Here is a 17,641-nt window from a genome sequence, read left to right as displayed (position 1 = left end):
AGACACGCTGAAAGGTTTCTGTCATGCCCGCGTATGGCGGAAGGAAGGCCGCCAGAATTTGAAACTTATGTTGAACGGATCAGGACCTTGATCATCCGCGCCCAGGAATGGAACAACTGCCACGATGTCAGGAGAAAGTCAGAAATTCTGCGATCATAATCTGACCAGCTCAATTGCACCCTGAAGTGGAGACGTGGAGACGCCCGAGGTGTCCGTATCATTGATTGATGTCCGATTCGCGTCGTATCCGCGAGAACACTGCAATGGCCAAAGATGCGAAGAAGCATCTGCGAAGTACCTCGCCAAAGGTGAGCCGCGCTGAGGCTATGAGATCTGCCCCGCATCAGCGCTCTACTTTGCCGCTCTCCAACAAGTTCCATTCCCCATATCTTCACAGAATACAGGGTGTGATCCAAGGCGCTGACTTTTCGCAGGAAGGGCAGCTCCGCAGCGGCCATTTCGCCGAGTATGAAGCTTCGGAGTTTACGAGCGCGCGCAACAATGTAAAGCTGGTTGACTCGGTTACATCGGGCGATTATGTAACGCCGCAAATAAAATCTCACCACTCGATTATTTTGCTGAATCAAAGCGTTCAATACATTGTCAACTACTGTCACACAGTCACACAGTGCAATGCATCTGTCACCAGCCAGTGGCGGTTTCTACGCGTACGTGCCGCGTGCTCCCGCGTAGCTCTCACCGTCAACAGCCACATATTTGTGCACCCCTACTCACCCCCCTCCGACCAAGAAATCATGTCCGTGTCATGGCTACTCACAATCTCAAGCTAGCTGTATGATCTTAGTATCGACCAGTAAACGCTTCCTATCGGTAGAAGTAGCTATCCAACGAGATGCGGCAGCTTCACAGAAAGTGCCCAGCCTTTTCACATCCGTTTTGATCATGAAACTTACATCATTTGCCGCCGACAGCTCAGTCTCTTCGCGCCTGCTTAGTCCCTTAACGAATCAGGCCTCCCAACTCACAAAATGATCATCAGTCACAGGTGGGTCGGAAATGGATGTTCCAGTCCCAGTGAACCCGAGCATGTCCTTCTTTCCCAAGGCACGGCACGACTCTGATTATCAGGTTCTTGGTCTCACGCGTGATCCATGGACCGGAAGTTCTGCTTCCAAGATATACGCAATTTCTTCATACAGATGAACGCCGCTGTGGATTGCGTGCGAAGCTTAGAAGGTCTAGGCGCGAGGCCCAAACAGGGCTTGCCGCCGTTGCGGAATGCAGAACCTCAAAGTTTCGGCATAACGCGACCAACGCGGATGACATCTATTAATCTCCGCACGGCCACAGCAAGTCTTTCCAAATGAGTTTCATCAGAACCTACTCTCAACAATAAAACTCTGCGATGATCACCAGTCATCCCGAAGGGGGAACCCGCCCTTAGCAGTGCTGACGAGTTCGCTCAATTGCATTCCGATGATCCTCGTTTCCAATATATTTAATCACCTCTTTCATTCTAGAGCTGCACGACGTACCTACCACTCAGGCACTGTGTTCGCTCCTGGTCAGACGACACAGTCATGATACTCCTCCATTCGCAGGCTCTGGTATGTGACGCCCGTCCAGACTTTCCCCTCCGTATCGCAGTAAAGCGATACTGGGAGCCGCGCATCTCCTCTGAAGATCCGGATGCGCTCACACTCATCTTGGCTCACGGCGCGGGCCACCACAAGGAACATTGGGAACCGGTGATTGAGTCTTTGTACAGACTCTCCCAGAGGTCCGCCAGGGGCATGCACAGAGTGAAGATTCGTGACGTGTGGAGCATGGACTGCCCCAACCACGGAGATGCTGCAGTGTTGAATGAGCACACACTGAAGTGGGGTTACCATTACTGTACGTCTGCTCCCATTCTTTCGCCAGGAGTTGTGGCGGCTGACCTCCTGCGAATGCAGTTAGCATAGAGGACTATGCGCGTGCCGTCCATATTCTCCTGTCTGGGCATGGCAGCGGAATCGACGTTGACTTCAGCACACGGAGGCTCGTTGGTATAGGTCATTCCATGGGAGCAGTCGCGTTGTAAGTTTCCAGCGTGACATACCATCGTTGTCATTCATTCCCCCCCCTCCCAGGACGCTCTGCATGACTTACTGGCCGAAACCCAAAATTCAGTCTTTCGTGTTGATAGAGCCCATGACCACGCCATCCGGAGACTTTGAACTCCCTCAAAACTTCAAGGCTGCTCTCATCGCAGGGGCAGAAAAGCGGCGCGACGTATTCCCATCTCGCGAGGAGGCGTTTGCATGGCTCCGATCTCGTGCCAACTTCAAAGCTTGGAATCCCAGAGTGCTTCAGATTTATATGGTATGTGCTGAGCCATTTAGGGCACCAGTCACTCATTCACAGCCCAATATGCGATTAGACGCATGGCATGCGGGACTTGCCAACGGCGGAGTACCCAGACAAGACGGAAGGCGTTACCCTGAAGTGCACAAAGGACCAAGAAGCCGTACGCCACTCTCCAATACTGTAGCTCATGAGATCCGTGTTGACGCTATGACATCCGGCTCGTGTGATCCTCTAGGCATGCTATCGCGATCAAGACAACGCAGCTCGCGTCCGCGGATATAACTATCTCTCCGTCCTTAGTGCCACAAACCCTGTGCATATGATATATGGTGACGTCGACGACTACATGTACGTATATGTCTTTTCCTTTTCCTTTCTGCCTCGACGCTAAGCGAAAGTAGACCGAGGAGAATCAAAGATCACGTGCTCTCTGCGGGGACGCAGGGCCTGCAGACGTCTACTACGTTCGTTGAGGGTGCGGGGCATCTGGTCAGTCTCGCTTTTTTGCTCAGTTTGCGGCTCTGCTGACTGTCACTCCGTGTCCGCGCGTGTACGCGAGAACAGATCTTGCAAACTCATCCCGACAAGCTGGCAGATGCCATTTGGTCTGTATTGGATGGACGGCCTCTTGACGTGAGAGAGAGGAGTTTTTTGTAGACATATGCCGCGTATAACATTGCATTGCCCGTTTCGGCCGAACACGGCACAACGTCAATAGCGTTTGCGCTGCGATCAGAATGCGTTGTCAACCTATTAGACATTCATGACATAACGTGTCCTCAGATCTGAAAAGCAACACTAAAACTGCACTGCCGTATGACATCCCGTATCAGTTTCTGACACGCTTAAGAGACGGAATCAGTAATCCACACCCTTGTTTGATTGATTCGTTGGTTTCTCCCGAGGCCGGTTTCACACGTCGTTAAGCGATGCGAAGGCAGAAGTTCAGCACATGCATCTCGGACATGAAACTTGAAACGGCGTATTTTAACCACACAATGAATCTGATCGATGATGTATCCCGCCAACATCAAATTATCACAACAGGTCGCGTCATACAGACATAATCTTTACGCAGGCATCGACAACAACCCAACCTTGTGCCAATAAGCCAACCAACTCTTCACGTCGCCCGAGCGCAACTGCCGCAGACGGGGATCTCGCAGGACGGCAGCTGAGCTAATCGCATGAGTGGTTTCGAGCATGGGGAAGCCCAAGGCATGCGCTCCTGGCGCCTTCAGGACTGATTGGAAGAAAGGCAGAAGTAGCAGCGCGGGGAGGGCGCGAAGGGGCCTCGTCTCATCATCGTCATCCCCGGACATTTTACTACGTGCTTGTTCCAGAGCTGTCAACCACTGCTTGTATGAAACGAGCTTGACAGACAGATCGTTCGCGACGACGGCGGCGATGGATGACCAAGACACGGGACGGGGGTGGACGAGGTGAACGAAGCATGTGCGTGAAACACCACGAAACTGGGTCACTGCTGTCGCAGCAATATCGATCGGGATCCAATCCACCGTCTGCGAGTTATGCATTAGTTTGTTTTGCAAGAGGACGTAGAGAATCAATGGCGCACCCTCTGATCATCGGGGAAACAGCCTAGCTTCTGAGCACTCTTTACGAGAGAAGGGAACCACTCTCTGGCGTTCCATGCCCCGTCGGGACCACCGCATATTTGACCAATACGAACGATCACAGACGTGAGAGTGGTTGCTGCAGAAGCACGGCAGAGGATCTCTTCCGCTATCCATTTCGATTCGGAATAACCGGTTCCAGCTGCTACTGTGGGTCCGATCTGGCTTTCGGTCTGCACATCACCGCCCTGAAGGTCTAAGAAATGGTCAGCCTATGAATCGTTCGGATATAGCATTGATGCATTACGCACTGCGGAAAACGCTGATAGAGCTCATGAACAGCAACTTCGGGGGAGTTGCTCGAGGAGACCCAAGCGCAAAGTCGATGAGAGAGCGTAAACCTTTCACGCTCCTTTCGAACGATGCCAGAGATAGGTTGAAATCCACGGGCCAGGCTGTGGACGTCAAATGAGATCAATGATCAACGAGGAACCTGGATGAGAACTACCGTTGTGTATAATGTGCGTCACACTTTGGCGCATCTGTCGCATAAACATATCAGCTTTGCTTATGAGGAGAGAACAGTTAGACTACTGACCTCCTCATACACATCTTCAGCAAGACCGAGGTTCGTCGAAGCAACGTCACTCTCTAACAGGATAACCTTGCCCCCTTGCAACAAGCCAGCGTCCAGACCATGCGTAGCCATCGCCAGCTTCTGTCGTTCGGACAACGTCTGCTCACTGCTCGATGATCTATTCAAGGCATAAACCCTGGCAACCGTGGAGTCCGATGCCAGCTCAGCGAGGACTCGACAGCCGAGATTACCAGTCGTTCCTGTCAGAACTACTACATCCCCAGTCAGGGACGAGGCTGCTGAGCGCGGACTTTCCTTGTGAGTCAGAAATGCCTTTGTATACGTAGAGACCATTGCATTCATAGCATCCACGCGGGCTTGCTGAGAGATTACTTTGCCGTTTTCGATACCCGTCGCCATGGACGATATGAAGGCAGCGAGGCTGGCAATCATTGGGTGCTCGTAGACAAAGTTCTTGGCAGACTTGCGAGTTTCCAGCTCGGCAGTGTTACGTACCGCTCGTAGGAGAGAATTGCGGATCCACGTTGCCTGCAAGCTGCACTAGAGATGAGCCGTCTGGCTTCCAGCTACCACCAAGAATGAAGACGACTGACCTGTCACAGCCGTGCTCGAACAGGTCATCGTGATCGCCGACATCGTGCGTCATGACCTTTGCAACGACTGCACGGACGAAATCTGTAATGTCAACTATATCCCACTCAGGCGGTGCCGGAATGTTTGACAGCGTGCTTTGGTCGATGAGCTTATACGACTCGTCGATTTCGTTGTCGTAATCCTTGATCACGGCGTGACGGCGCGGAGTGCCCTTCGCGGTGTACGTGAACGGCTTAGACGGTTTGGACACAATAATCATCTAGAATACATGCTATCAGCGATCTATGATTGGTTTAACAGAGCACTACTTGCCTCCTTGAAGATCCGCGAGTGCTGCGGCGCGTACTCGTTCATTTTTTCTACCGTTGGCCTATAAGTGCAGTTACACTTCCATTCAATTTACTATAAATGATACCTGGTAAGCTCACATTATCGCATTTCGGAAGGCAGCAAGTGCGACCTCGTCCGATGGATCGAATTTGAACTGCGGCTTTACGTCTATGAGTACGCCCGCTTGGAAGCGACCACGGCCGAACATCACGCATGATTGCACATGCGGGTCCTGATAGAGTATGCTCTCTGTACAGGTACACCTTTCAGTTACTCTATCTGCGAAGAGAATAGGGAGGCAATCACCTAGGGGGCCGGGATTGGTCTGCACAGAGTAGTCAGTGTATGATCGCAACCGTCTTCATGCAATTTAGTCCTACCTTCTCACCCGTGTTATGCATGATTTGGTCATCTGTGCGGCCATAGACCCTCCAGAATCCTGGTTTGGTCGGATGAGGTGAAAGTAAATCTGAGGTCGCATACGCTTTGACGCCGGAGACAACCGTGTTCAAAACTGATGGCTGGTTGAACTCGCTGGCCTAAAATTCAATGCGTTCCCTTTAGCAATGATAGCTCTGATGATTTCGGTCCAGAAAACGTACTATTACGACTAGTTCAAAAGTGTTGTCGCCGTAAGATACCATCTCCGTCTTCATATAATCAGGAAACCTGAAATAAGCCCAGTCATACTCGACATGGGCTTCCGAGGGGTTAGTTGGCAATGCACATCGATCGAATGGAAATCACGCACCAGGTAAAACGGGACTCATGACCCCAGCTTCAGTTCTAGAACAATTTATGCATCACGAACAGTATCGTCGGAGTCAGCTTCAGCACTTACGATCCATATAATATGTAAATAGATATGCCTTTTGACGTTAGATAATCTCCAGTGTGTTTATCCAACGGGCCTCCGCCGTATAGCTATCATAACATGAGCGCTGGGTCGTTAGTCAAGCTGGTCGACGCTCACCACTCCCTGACGCGAGGCAAGCCATGTAACATATTCAGGACTTCTCGACCATGCCTTTGAGTACAAATCATTTGCACCTCAATGAGAAGAACTCGAAGAATCAAGCGCACCTCGATGAACGCCGGAACACAGAACACGAGATCACTGTTTGTAGCTTTGGCATTGAGTAACACTGAGTCAGGGGTCGGTATGAGAGCGGGCGACTTTGGCTCGAACACGCTCAAGACCAGCCCGCAGGAGGCCTGACAGACGCTGCAATGTTTAGAATGTTTGGAAAAGCTGTATCGATCACGTGATACGCACCGTCCAACTGGCTTGCATGGTACCCATTCCGTGATACATCGGCATCGCGTGTAGTGAAAGAACCTTGTCTGTCAAGTCGTGCTCGCCGAACCATGGTATCAAACTCAGTTCAACAAAGCGACGATGCGTGACATGTATTGGTTTCGGAAAGGCAGTCGATCCTGGTGAACAATATCAGAAGACCGTGACGAGCGAACTAACATAAACCGATTCTATACCTGATGAGTGTATGATCATTGCAGTGGCATTCATATCAGGAGTGCTGAATGCTATATTCTCGACAGGGTCAGCGAGGTCGTCGCCGCGAAGGTATAAGTCTTCAAAAAGCGGCATGGAGGAAAGCTGCGGCAGAGAGGTTGAGGGATGCTGAGATTCCATTATCTTGAGCGCGCTGTGCGCGAGATCGAGCATCGCCTGCTCCCGACCAACGAGGATATGCTGAACCTTCGCCGTGACTAGAAGATGGGCGGTAGCCGCAGGGGAATTGCGCGGAGAAATCGGGAAGGCCACGCAGTTCGCACGTAAAATGCCTATTTGCGTGGTGAGGTACGGGATGGCATCTTCGTAGACCGTTAGCTTCGATCCATACACTGAGAGCGAAGTCTCACCAGAATGTGCGAGTATGGCAACTACAGGTGCATCCTTTGACTCGTGTTTAGCGCCCAGACGGTCCTGAATGATCCTTGCACCCGTATGCACGGCGCGAATAGCCTCGGGCCAATATATGTTCCCGATAGTACCATCCTCTCGCGAGAAGGTGAAAAGACGATGATTGGGAGAGTGTTTACTCTGCCATTCAAAGAGTTCCGGAAGAGTGAGTGTCCCATCGAGTGGAGGAACAGAGAAGGTGGAGCATGAGCGAGCTTGGGTCTGTGGAACGCGGGAAAAAATCTTATGTCCCATGGTGGGGATCGTCTCGTGAAGGATTGTGTATGCCTATGATCGTCCGAGTTACATATAGCTACAATGAGCATACGGCAGTAAGTATTGCTTACTCAGGGCAAGGTCAGCTATCAGGAGAAGCGAGTTGTCACGCAGCAGTGTAACGTCCCAGTTGCATGGGTAAAGAAGGAACGATAACTCGCTCTTACTGGGCGCGTGCAGCGCTGAGATCATCGATCTTCCTTATTTCGGATCCAAAAATGATGTTGAGTATATCGCGTAATGGCATGCTCCACATGCCGGGCGTGACGAACGTGTTTTGTTTCACCCGGCGTTCTGAGTCGAGCTAGTGAGATGAATACATCAATCAGAAACGCAACCAGTGATATCAGAATCAAGCGCAGCGCATACCAATGATTGCCGCGCGGGACGCTGGCTCGCTCCTTTCCATGAGTCAGAATCCGCATGAGAGATTCTGTAAGGAGTCTGATGTCAAAGATACGAAGCTAACGGATCAGTCAAAAACTTCTCTACCTGACGTTTCTGACTTTGGGGAAGCTGTCGCACGGACTCATCGGAACTTTACAGCATAGAAGCAGGATACCTGACAGTAACACGTCCAGCTGTGAACTGTCTCAAATTTGTCACAACGTGAGACTATGGGCACCAACCTCCCGGTTACGCCAGTTTTTTTTTGGAGGGGCACAATTGTGACTGCACGGCATCCCGGCAATTTGACACTAATGGGCAAGCTGTCGTCCTGAACATCAAAATGATACATCATGGACATAGGCTTCCGTTGCTCTGTTGTTCCCGCAGCGACCGCATGCTCTTGAAATGTTCCCATCCGCACGATGAAAATGCATCGGATTATTGCTACGCCGGACGACCTGAGATCAAGTCCTGTTGCAAATTCGCCCTCTGCCATCGTGATGCCAGGTTATCTAGGCACGGCTACCGAGTCCCGACATCTTTTCGATTCACAGAGCTAAGGGGATTTGTATGATGTTGCGGACTGTAACAGTGATGGAGCCGCTGTAAGCTTCGGATTCTCAGAAGCATCGTATGCTTCATGAAACCTGTACTCACTCTATTGGAGTACGAACCGCGGAGCATTCATCCTTATCAAATCCTTATATCATTCAATATCGGTGTTCGTGATCATAGCAGGGCGAGCATCCGTCGTCGAGTGCTGGTGTCAGAGGCCGATCGAACATACCCAATCTTGCTCGAAGGGGAACGACAGAACCATCAAAGAGACAATGGGTGATCACAACATGAACTGAGTGGGCATTGTTGTCAGAAAGGCAGGGGTCAGACACAGCGTGGCGTGAGAGCGGCCGAGGAGAGCATCTGAAACATGCCGCCGGAGCACGTGGCGCAGCGCGGCAGCGCGCTCTTGGAGCTGTGACACGCTAGTGTGTTCCGAAGTCTAATGACAACGTTCGATACCCAAACCTGCCAAACATGGGAGTCAGTACCTGGTAATGATCATCCCTCTCTTCCAATTGCACAACACACAAGGGACACTGATCATCATTTTGCTAAAGCCGCGAAGCCACCGCGAGGAATCAGACAGCACAATCTCACTAAGAGATCCGTTCCGAGGTGCGACGCAGCAATTAATTATACGAATCCGCGCTATATCGATCGAAAACGTCAATGTCTGTGACGGAGATCACTGTACTATGCCGTTTCGAGCCTCTTTAGCGCATCTTCGTGGCGGTGAGGCTGAGACAGCCGGAATGACCATAGTATCTCAGATGCGGCGGCGGCGTATCGCTATCCTCACCAAACCACTGCTGGCAATATATAGCATCCGACTAGAGGAATGATGGTGAGAGTCGTGCATACGTTTGCAGTTGAGGCGGCTTTCACATGGAGTTCGACAGGCAATAAAAGGCTCGGCGTGGCCGTAGTCAATTTTGCACTGCATCATCCGGCCTTTATAGAGACACCTAGTGACATTGTCACTGCAAAATGATCTTCGCATATCTTGCGGCCTGCTTTGCTATTCTGCTCATAGTCGGGCTCGTGAGGAAGGTGCGTTCGGTGCCGCTAACTCCCAGTAAGTATCTTTCGCCGTGATGTATACAGCATCAACGACTAATTCCAATAGGGCCTCACAGTATCAATTATCAGGGTGCGTCCCTTCGCGCAGATCCTTGGAGGACGTTTGCAAATTTGTCGAAAGCTTTCGGTAGGTACGAATTGCAAAGACCCATACACGAGAATTAATGGTTGTTGCAGGACCGCTTTATCACTTCTCCGAATATGGACGTCACATCGTCGTCGTGAATTCGCCCAAGGCTATCTCGGACCTCCTGAAGAGGCGATCTGCGCTCTATGGATTCCGGCCGGGATGGTCTATAGTCGGCCTGACTGGCCTGGACAAGCTTATCCTGTTTGCGGATCCCAGATCGGAGAAATTCAAAAAAGCTCGGGCTATCGTATATCGTGCCGTAAACACTGTATCTCAAGACCGTTGGGGCCCTTTACTGGAGGACGAAACTAAGGAACTGATCAACAACCTGTCGCAAACTCCAGAGCAGTATCAACAGCATATCAGAAGGTTCGACATCATGAAACTTCTCTTCCGGTGTTGTCGCTGACATGCCGTAGATACATGCACTCTTTCGTCTTACAGTTTGTGTATGGCCTGAAAGTCACCGACCGTCACCTGCAGCTTGCAGGTCATGTGGACGAGTGGGTCCTTCAATCGTTGGCACCTGGAAGGTGGATATTGGACCGTTTCCCGTTCTGTAAGGCGGCAGAATAATGCTATTTGATTGGTCGTGAGCTGATCCTTCGCAGTGGACTCTCTTCCAGGGTGGCTTCCGGGCATGGGATTCAAGTCTTGGAGCCGACAATCGCGACAAAAATTCGACGAATTCACCATAAAGCCGTACATGAACGTCCGGGCGTCCTTGGTAAGCTCCCATATATCCCTTGCCGAGTTTTGTTGTGCTGAGTGAACCACTTTGAGTCACGGGGCATGTCCGTTGGTGGGATCGTTGGTGACGTATTGCAAGAAATCACAGGTGGAAAGTCCGAATTCGACGAAGCCACACTGCAATGCGCTTCCGCGAGTACTCTAGTAGGTATGTGGCCCAGCCATCGTAACGAGTCCTCGACTGATTGCTCACATCTCACATGAAGCCAGTACATCTTCTGTGCGTATCTTTGTGGCTCCCCCTCCTTCGAGATATAATGCTCAACCTCTCCAGATGCATACCTTGATAGCGCGTTTCTTGCTCCATATGACAACACGGCAAGATGTTCAAGAGAAAGCATACGCTGAGATCATCAAAGTAATTGGCACATCTCGGCTACCCACCCTGGCCGATCAACGATCGATGCCCTATATCAACGCCGTGATAAAAGAGTGCCACCGCTTCAGCCCCGTCGTGCCATTGCTCCCGCGATCCCTCAACAAAGACGATATATACGATGGCCGACGCATTCCCGGTGGTTCTTGGGTGTTGTTCAACCTCTGGTAAGCAGATGAGAATTGTCGCTGTCTGACTTGCTCTCAAGGAGCTTTTAGGGCGATCGCGCACGATCCGGAGGTATATCCAGATCCGGATACGTTTGACCCCGAACGCTTCATGTGCCCCTCGGGATCTGTCAAGGACCCTCGCGACTTCACATTCGGGCTGGGAAAGAGGTACGGACGGCATAGCAAGGCACGGACACGTCGTACTGAGGACATTCCTTGCAGGATCTGTCCGGGGGCTAATCTTGGGAACGCTCAAATCTTCCTCTTCGTCAGTCAGGTTCTATCCGTGTTCCAGATCAAACCCGCTTTGGACGCAGATGGGAACGAAGAAATCCCTCCGTTGGCGTTTACGGCGACCACCGTAAGGTATGCGATAGCATTCGTTTGTTGTTTGGGCTTCGTGGCTGAACACCAGCAGCGCTCCACAGCCGTTCAATTGTCGCATTATTCCTCGGAAGGAAAGTGCGATCTAGAAATGCCACTTGTTGTATAGCTATATAAGACGGGAAGTGTGGATACGTGCGAAGTACAGAACCAATGTGTCGACCAGAAAGTGCCCAGCATCATAATTATTTATGTAAATTTGATCTTGGATTTGATGCTCTATATACCTTCGCAATGTAGTTGAATGTGAATATCTCACTATCACTATAAGCGTTACGCCAAGAGAGCTCAGTTTTAAGATCAAGAAGGTGATCGTATAAGGGAGAGTTCGTACAAGTGAAGCTCCTCGCATGAAGCTCTTGCAAGACTGGTCATAAAGCAGCTGATATGCGGAATGGCACACGACCTGTCGCGAATGGGAAAGATGCACGAAGCCTGCGCGTGCGGTCCCAGCCTGTACTTCGTGCCTTGCGCCATGAGGTGCTGAAAGCCATTGAAGGTACCATCTGTCCACCATCATCCCAAGACTTGTTCAATCCTTCAAAATCATCTCACCCCCACTCTCCGGGAGCCAATAGTACGGTACTTGCTGAGCAATGCGCTGGTCCCTGACGATCATCTAGTGAATTGAATGATAAATGCCCAACACTCTCAGACATCTTCTATCTCCGTGGTGTGCATCTTTACCCTGTACAGCTGCATACTCTGGGACGATCGTCATAGACGCGGCTGCACGTTCTGGCAGACATGAAACATATAGCGATGGAACGGAAGCTCCAGAGTTGGACCGGAAGCCACGGTAAACACGACCAAATTGAGCCCCGAAATAATATGAGACGCAACGTGGAACGATGTGACATTGCCTCACGTTTTACTTCAAGCTTCAAGACATAGCTACTGCGGCTGCACACTCGAATGACCCGAACAGCAGACAATCGAACACACTGCTCGGAGTTCCTATAAACTCTCTTCATGTCATATACTTTTGTGAAATAATCACCGCAGAGCTGCTATGCCGCTGTGCTGCCAGCAGACAACGCCGTGACCGCACTTTCCGCGTTCTGCAATGACATGAGAATGAAAGTTGTGAACGGCGTTAACTTACGTTATGAAGCGCTGCCAGACGCCGGGCAGGTATCACCATAGCCTCACTGCAGTATGTCGTGTTAAGATTTGTACTCTCTTGGCACCTCAGGCATACTATGTTACCTGTACTCTCTTAGCCTACAAAGTAAATCAAGTGACACAGGGTTGCAGCTGTAGGGCTTAATCAACGTACTATGGTGCCAGAAAGGCGGGTTTGTATTAGCGCTACCATTGACAGCTGCGACATGCCGTTATCCTGACCAAAGCACCATGGTGGCATCATGTAGTACCGTGATAGGACACGGCTGGTTAGTATCACCGATGGCCAAGAGTTGCTTCTGCATTGTATATTTTGTCACAATTGACGGATGCTTCTTCGTGCTTTTAGTTGTTAACCTAGTGTTCTGGTTAACACGGATATCAATCGCCTCTGCAAACCCATACCGGGACCTCAGTTCAAGCTGACCGTGACCCCAATAGCATTCTGCAAGACATTCTCATTACTCAGACGCTCCGAGATTCGTTCAGCCAACGTCGCAAAATTCGTTCCGCCACACGCGAACATGACACGGGCCTTTCAGCACATCTGGACTGCATCATCGGAGCTAGAAGGTTAACGAGGACATCTATGACCCAGGACCTCTCCAGAGTGTCCACTTCGCCGTCCGAATGGGATCGAGTGGGCTAGGAAAAAGCAAAGGTCCCCTGATGACCTATCCCGAGGAGTGCAAGCTCTCCTGAAGTAAATCTTCCGATCATGCTCCCTGGTTCTTCCATCACTGTCTTTGGTTCTTCGGCGTTCACATGTCGTGGTCTTCAAACTCGTCATCCACGGGCGACCTGTACACATTCCCCCAACCATGAGTACCAAGCTCGCTGATGTCGGTTACGTCGCCGATAAAAAGTTCGACTTTGTGATCGTCGATGAGCGGCATCTCTGTAGCTTTCGTTCATTTATATTCACCTGTGACCATGATATGGAGTCTTATCAATCATGAACCAGCGGATGAGGTCTTTGAAGCCAGATATCCGCAAGAGCTTCATCATGCGTTCCCCAGCAAGCATTTGAGGACTCAGTAAAGTGATGCGGATGTATTTGCCGTTCTGCAGCTCGTCGAAAAGATCGCGCTTGTCGCAGTACGCGTCGCGGACGTATCCTCGTTCAGCGCGATCGCGCAGCCCAACTCGACGGGCACTCTCGCTCTAGTAAATCAAGTCACGTATTGTTCTTTATTTCTGTGTGTGAATCCAGCAGAGATATCGTACCTGCTGTGTAGAAAGTAGCTCGGTAGGGACAATGTATAGCGCGACGCCCCGCTCGCCGAGTGCTCGAGCTGCAAGTAGAGGGGCCCAGAACACTGTCGTCTTGCCCTGACCTGGAGGAATAACTAGAAAGGCTTCGTGCCTTTCGATTTCGATGATGCCTAGTCCATTTTTGATCTGGAATTCTCGAGGTTGGGAGATCCCGCACTTTTGAGAGAACAGCTCAGCAAGCCATTCAGCATTGATTTGAGGGTCGCCGGGAGAAGAATTCACTACTTTCAACAGGATTTTGACAGTATGAATGCGTGAACGAACGTGCTAGCGTCGAGCGACACGAAGATTATGCAGAAAGACACGCTTGACAGCCTGAGGCGCGTCCTCGAGTGGTCGCGTTGTGGCCGTGGTTTGCGATACGTTCAAACTCAGCGTTCCCACGGATACACTTCTCACTTGATCACAGCGGCTGACCCGATGTCAGCTCACATGGCTATCACTGTCGCTCGTTATCTCCCTGAGACCTACGAGTTTCTCAGCAGATATTTCTGCTGACCTTTCTCAGCCTGCTGGGGAATCAATCTGTCGATTCTTACTTTGCTACAATCGTGATCTGCAGGGTTTGCAAGGTTCCGCGGCGATCGTCATAGTATGTTGTTGATCACAGGTTTCAGTCGGGGTATGGTCGGACATGATGTCTACTTTTTTGGCGCGTTGGCCTCTAACGGTGAGAGATGTTCAGCGCTCTCTGCACGCCATGACAGCTCCGCGACTTGGGTGAGCCAAGTAACGTTCAAAAAGCATCAGGAGCGCATGTTTCCCTCCTTGTACGTCCAATTGGTTGTCACTGTGTGGGAATAGGAGTACTGAGGACAAACTCAGATGGAGACGCCACAGCGATGTGACTGACAGCCAACACCCATGCTCCGATCAGGAAACGCCAGTTCGACAGTGCTCGTTGGCTCCAGGCACACCAGGAAGCCAACTGAGACTCCACAAGCCCTGTCATGCATAGATGATCATACGAATGCATTCTTCTGATCTGATCTTTACGTGTGAAAAGATCAAGGTTTGTGCGGGGAGTAAAAGGTTTTACGCATGCCAGTAAGTACGATGAAATGCAAGACATTGATGCTCCCGGAGTCAGACTTCTTTTGCAGCTGATGTGGTATGGTAAAGAAGTTGAGGCGCGGCGCCTTCAGTTCTTGCTTGTAGCAGTCATACGACAGTTCAGACAAACACCGACGTCAAGTGTCAGCTCACTGAGCAAGTGGCGAGGAAGCACTGCGTCCGGAGCCCTATTTCAGTTTATGCTGTGGCATCGCTCTAAGAGGCGTAGGTCATTTTGGGTACTCGTGACTCGATGGCGGCGATGAAGGCGTCAATAAGAACAATTTCCTTGCTCCTCGGAGCGCTTTCTCTTTTTCTTCCATCTCAGAAGTTCCTCCCCTGCTGGACAGAATGACAGCGAGCTTGGAGGTCAGACTGCTGTACGTTCTTAGCCGATATAGATGCATGTACCAGCTCATGTTGACGTTGCAGCACGGGCCCAGAGGTCGGTATTCCTTCCATCTCCTCACACCGCTCGTACTGATTGCCAAAGTAGTTCCTGGGAATGCTCCTTAATTGGGCATTGCTTGGAATGTTGTTTGTGCAAGTCTGTGAGTCGGTGGTCAAGCACCTCTACCATCATTATATGCTCATTGAAGGACGGAGACATATACCACGTCTGCTTCCCAAAGGACCCCCTCTCGTTGAGACTCTTTGGCAAGTTTTGTCTAATTTCATGAACGCATGTGAATTCTCATCTTTTGATCTTGATACAGTTTATGGAGTGCTTATCTGTGAGGTCATCCAATCCGCTCTCATCGCTGCGGTCGGCTTCGACTACTATGTCTACGATTATGGCGAAGTCTCGGGACTAACAACATACCACAACGGATGGTTCAGCGTCCCCGTAATGTGTGGCGTCATGTCTGCTGCGGTTCAATGCTTCTTTGCTTGGAGAATTTGGGTCATATCGAAACTCCGAATCCTCGTAGGAGCAATTGTTATCGTATGTCAATGTTTTCAAGCGTTTGCGAGAGATTCTACATCTCATGTTACCGATAGATCGCCCTTGCCCAAATGTCGATCGCGATTGTGGGAGGCGTGAAGGTGAGTAATGTCTTCAGTATCCACCCTAACAATATTAATGTCTTTACAGCTGAAGCTTCTGACGTCGACTTCCGATGAGAACACCGTCACTCCCTACATTGATGTAAGTTCGCATCTTGTAATGGCGCATTCACCAGAGGGACTGACGTATTCAGGCGTGGCTTGCTGGCAGCGCACTGGATGACATTATTATCGCCATTAGTATGACGATTTTCGTACGTACATTGCACCTGTTCATCAACCGTCATCATTATAATTTTATACTTTTTCCAGCTGTCGAGAGCAAAAAAGGGCTTCAAGGCATCGGACGCGATCCTCAATCGTCTGATCACCCTTGTCATTGAGACCGGGTCATTGACAGGTGCTCCACTTCTGCACTAAGATATCGTGAATATGCGATAACTCAAATCATTGATAGCTACAATTGCGACGATCGATTTGATTCTGTTCACCACGAAGCCGGTACGTTTGTCCTGTCGTTTTTGTCTTCGAAAGTCCCCTCATGCTTTGCAGCAAACCTACCTGCACACAGCTCCGTATGTACACCATTATATATTCTTTATTCACACCTCATCTTCACGCTCTCAGGGTGCTGGTGTTATCGAAGCTGTGAGCTCTCATTAAATGATCGTTGACAATTGCTGATGCGCCTGTAGATACGCAAATACCTTGCTGATTAACTTCAATAATCGAGCCATGCAGCGTCGTCCCGACGATACGCTCATTTCATTATCCACGATTCGACCGGAGGCCTCCCTGCTCAATACTACGCCATCCGAATACAACAGCAGCGTCGATAGAGGCTTCAAGATAGAGGTGATGCGGGAGACATATACGGACACTGCAGTAAGTCGAAAATACTTGATTGATAAGCATTCGATTAACGGGGATTTAATTCAAGAGGGGCGGCATCATGGTTCGCAATGTGGACGCAGTATCGGAAAATGATGGCGAACCGGTCAACTGTACGTTTTGTACTGGTAAACAGTTCGTGTTGCTTACTCATTTTTCCTTCTTGCAGCGCATTCCCTTAGGGAATGCTGATTGACAGTTCACGGGAAAGCATGGTGGAAGCCGGATTCAACTCCGGACTCTGAGAGCTTGGCTATCGATATCGCGATTGGTCGGTGAAATGGAGTTCAACCTCCATGTACGCACTATCAGCTATGAATTTTATGAATTGCACATTCCTACAGCTGCCATCCGTACACTTGACCGACACTGTCATCCTGGTCGCAATTGCTCGAATGGCTCCACCGGCGCACATGTCGCAGGTGCAGATATTGCGCTATGGAACAGGTTTTATGATCCCATGAGCAACTCCTATAGATATTATGGCCGCTTCGTCTCTCGGGATGCTACGATATTGCTAGATTTCACTGAGAACACGCTTGCCTTAGTAGTGAGCAATTACCTATGTGCTAATTCTCAGAATTCTTGAGCGATTGTCAATTTGACTTTGTTCCAGGATATCGAGCTGTCGTAAGGTAGTATCGTTGCTATCCGCTACTATTCATGAGCTCGCCTGTGTCAGGATGTAATTGATTGCCAGCGCTTGCAGCTTAAGGTCTGGACAACCAATCACGCATGGCGCGCGAAGGCTCGCCCATGCTGCTGACCCTGTTCCCTCGTTAACGTTTGTAGCCGTCTTCGGGCCTTCGTTTGTATCTTTGTGATCCAGGAAGTTGAAC

At 50.3% G+C, this 17,641-nt stretch overlaps 9 protein-coding genes across 9 annotated transcripts; 6 read left to right on the top strand and 3 right to left on the bottom strand.

Moving 5' to 3' along the window:
- Positions 1–227: 227 nt before the first annotated feature.
- LAESUDRAFT_717270 (uncharacterized protein) lies at positions 228–993 on the top strand (the record flags this gene model as incomplete). Its single annotated transcript, XM_040907313.1, has 4 exons — positions 228–308; positions 405–539; positions 630–757; positions 816–993. 4 exons carry the CDS (start codon positions 228–230, stop codon positions 991–993), a joined length of 522 nt encoding a protein of 173 aa, XP_040759526.1.
- Positions 994–1,386: 393 nt separating this feature from the next.
- On the top strand, positions 1,387–2,967 carry LAESUDRAFT_795270 (alpha/beta-hydrolase; the record flags this gene model as incomplete). The annotated part of the gene is made up of 7 exons (XM_040913963.1): positions 1,387–1,857; positions 1,917–2,040; positions 2,094–2,325; positions 2,384–2,470; positions 2,546–2,658; positions 2,709–2,799; positions 2,875–2,967. Exons 1-7 carry the CDS (start codon positions 1,542–1,544, stop codon positions 2,965–2,967), a joined length of 1,056 nt encoding a protein of 351 aa, XP_040759525.1. The 5' UTR covers positions 1,387–1,541.
- Positions 2,968–3,253: 286 nt separating this feature from the next.
- Positions 3,254–7,836, bottom strand: LAESUDRAFT_450483 (acetyl-CoA synthetase-like protein). Its single transcript, XM_040902513.1, has 19 exons — positions 7,681–7,836; positions 7,294–7,621; positions 6,904–7,215; positions 6,686–6,846; positions 6,493–6,624; positions 6,383–6,436; positions 6,251–6,333; positions 6,161–6,195; positions 6,012–6,109; positions 5,790–5,948; positions 5,716–5,734; positions 5,508–5,658; positions 5,392–5,449; positions 5,079–5,338; positions 4,486–5,020; positions 4,396–4,429; positions 4,199–4,342; positions 3,890–4,143; positions 3,254–3,833 (listed from the first exon to the last, which is right to left on the bottom strand). Exons 2-19 carry the CDS (start codon positions 7,586–7,588, stop codon positions 3,381–3,383), a joined length of 3,237 nt encoding a protein of 1,078 aa, XP_040759524.1. The 5' UTR covers positions 7,589–7,621; positions 7,681–7,836; the 3' UTR covers positions 3,254–3,380.
- LAESUDRAFT_450510 (uncharacterized protein) lies at positions 7,613–8,430 on the bottom strand. Its single transcript, XM_040902514.1, has 5 exons — positions 8,239–8,430; positions 8,102–8,190; positions 7,979–8,042; positions 7,681–7,913; positions 7,613–7,621 (listed from the first exon to the last, which is right to left on the bottom strand). The coding sequence occupies exons 1-4, from the start codon at positions 8,290–8,292 to the stop codon at positions 7,773–7,775; spliced, it is 348 nt and encodes a 115-aa protein (XP_040759523.1). The 5' UTR covers positions 8,293–8,430; the 3' UTR covers positions 7,613–7,621; positions 7,681–7,772.
- A 992-nt stretch (positions 8,431–9,422) lies between these two features.
- On the top strand, positions 9,423–11,707 carry LAESUDRAFT_686214 (cytochrome P450). Its single transcript, XM_040905920.1, has 11 exons — positions 9,423–9,635; positions 9,687–9,767; positions 9,818–10,139; positions 10,190–10,329; positions 10,382–10,497; positions 10,554–10,668; positions 10,727–10,740; positions 10,795–11,063; positions 11,115–11,234; positions 11,289–11,432; positions 11,485–11,707. The coding sequence occupies exons 1-11, from the start codon at positions 9,548–9,550 to the stop codon at positions 11,537–11,539; spliced, it is 1,464 nt and encodes a 487-aa protein (XP_040759522.1). The 5' UTR covers positions 9,423–9,547; the 3' UTR covers positions 11,540–11,707.
- A 1,007-nt stretch (positions 11,708–12,714) lies between these two features.
- LAESUDRAFT_450424 (uncharacterized protein) lies at positions 12,715–13,075 on the top strand. The gene has a single exon (XM_040902512.1). It carries the CDS (start codon positions 12,807–12,809, stop codon positions 12,999–13,001), a length of 195 nt encoding a protein of 64 aa, XP_040759521.1. The 5' UTR covers positions 12,715–12,806; the 3' UTR covers positions 13,002–13,075.
- A 421-nt stretch (positions 13,076–13,496) lies between these two features.
- On the bottom strand, positions 13,497–14,081 carry LAESUDRAFT_663212 (uncharacterized protein; the record flags this gene model as incomplete). The annotated part of the gene is made up of 2 exons (XM_040905044.1): positions 13,497–13,739; positions 13,803–14,081. Coding segments are annotated over 2 exons (522 nt in total), but the record flags the coding sequence as incomplete, so codon positions are not given.
- A 180-nt stretch (positions 14,082–14,261) lies between these two features.
- On the top strand, positions 14,262–14,877 carry LAESUDRAFT_450392 (uncharacterized protein). Its single transcript, XM_040902511.1, has 2 exons — positions 14,262–14,620; positions 14,676–14,877. The coding sequence occupies exons 1-2, from the start codon at positions 14,445–14,447 to the stop codon at positions 14,806–14,808; spliced, it is 309 nt and encodes a 102-aa protein (XP_040759519.1). The 5' UTR covers positions 14,262–14,444; the 3' UTR covers positions 14,809–14,877.
- A 182-nt stretch (positions 14,878–15,059) lies between these two features.
- On the top strand, positions 15,060–17,025 carry LAESUDRAFT_450333 (uncharacterized protein). The gene is made up of 15 exons (XM_040902510.1): positions 15,060–15,283; positions 15,336–15,348; positions 15,400–15,454; positions 15,510–15,560; positions 15,620–15,849; positions 15,906–15,950; positions 16,000–16,053; positions 16,106–16,165; positions 16,224–16,311; positions 16,369–16,412; positions 16,464–16,486; positions 16,539–16,559; positions 16,607–16,796; positions 16,852–16,915; positions 16,972–17,025. The coding sequence occupies exons 1-15, from the start codon at positions 15,255–15,257 to the stop codon at positions 16,992–16,994; spliced, it is 990 nt and encodes a 329-aa protein (XP_040759518.1). The 5' UTR covers positions 15,060–15,254; the 3' UTR covers positions 16,995–17,025.
- Positions 17,026–17,641: the final 616 nt, after the last annotated feature.

This window comes from Laetiporus sulphureus, assembly GCF_001632365.1.
Source record: "Laetiporus sulphureus 93-53 unplaced genomic scaffold LAESUscaffold_55, whole genome shotgun sequence".
Lineage (NCBI taxonomy): Eukaryota > Fungi > Basidiomycota > Agaricomycetes > Polyporales > Laetiporaceae > Laetiporus > Laetiporus sulphureus.
This window is presented reverse-complemented; position numbering and strand designations above follow the sequence as displayed.

Excerpts from the sequence above, each read along its gene's own strand:
- LAESUDRAFT_450333 (XM_040902510.1), top strand. The coding sequence starts at position 15,255 with ATGACAGCGAGCTTGGAGGTCAGACTGCT. Across the intron at positions 15,850-15,905 it reads TCGTAGGAGCAATTGTTATC|ATCGCCCTTGCCCAAATGTC; the intron begins GTATGTCAATGT and ends TGTTACCGATAG. Across the intron at positions 16,797-16,851 it reads AGACATATACGGACACTGCA|AGGGGCGGCATCATGGTTCG; the intron begins GTAAGTCGAAAA and ends ATTTAATTCAAG.
- LAESUDRAFT_686214 (XM_040905920.1), top strand. The coding sequence starts at position 9,548 with ATGATCTTCGCATATCTTGCGGCCTGCTTTGCTATTCTGCTCATAGTC. Across the intron at positions 11,064-11,114 it reads TGGGTGTTGTTCAACCTCTG|GGCGATCGCGCACGATCCGG; the intron begins GTAAGCAGATGA and ends AGGAGCTTTTAG. Across the intron at positions 11,433-11,484 it reads TTTACGGCGACCACCGTAAG|CGCTCCACAGCCGTTCAATT; the intron begins GTATGCGATAGC and ends GAACACCAGCAG.
- LAESUDRAFT_450510 (XM_040902514.1), bottom strand. The coding sequence starts at position 8,292 with ATGCCGTGCAGTCACAATTGTGCCCCTCCAAAAAAAAACTGGCGTAAC. Across the intron at positions 8,191-8,238 it reads AAAACTGGCGTAACCGGGAG|CTGGACGTGTTACTGTCAGG; the intron begins GTTGGTGCCCAT and ends GACAGTTCACAG. Across the intron at positions 8,043-8,101 it reads CCCAAAGTCAGAAACGTCAG|AATCTCTCATGCGGATTCTG; the intron begins GTAGAGAAGTTT and ends GACTCCTTACAG.
- LAESUDRAFT_450424 (XM_040902512.1), top strand. The coding sequence starts at position 12,807 with ATGGTGGCATCATGTAGTACCGTGATAGGACACGGCTGGTTAGTATCA.
- LAESUDRAFT_450483 (XM_040902513.1), bottom strand. The coding sequence starts at position 7,588 with ATGGGACATAAGATTTTTTCCCGCGTTCCACAGACCCAAGCTCGCTCA. Across the intron at positions 6,437-6,492 it reads GTGTTCCGGCGTTCATCGAG|GCATGGTCGAGAAGTCCTGA; the intron begins GTGCGCTTGATT and ends TTGTACTCAAAG. Across the intron at positions 5,339-5,391 it reads ACTCGCGGATCTTCAAGGAG|ATGATTATTGTGTCCAAACC; the intron begins GCAAGTAGTGCT and ends CATGTATTCTAG.
- LAESUDRAFT_450392 (XM_040902511.1), top strand. The coding sequence starts at position 14,445 with ATGTTGTTGATCACAGGTTTCAGTCGGGGTATGGTCGGACATGATGTC. Across the intron at positions 14,621-14,675 it reads GAGCGCATGTTTCCCTCCTT|ATGGAGACGCCACAGCGATG; the intron begins GTACGTCCAATT and ends GGACAAACTCAG.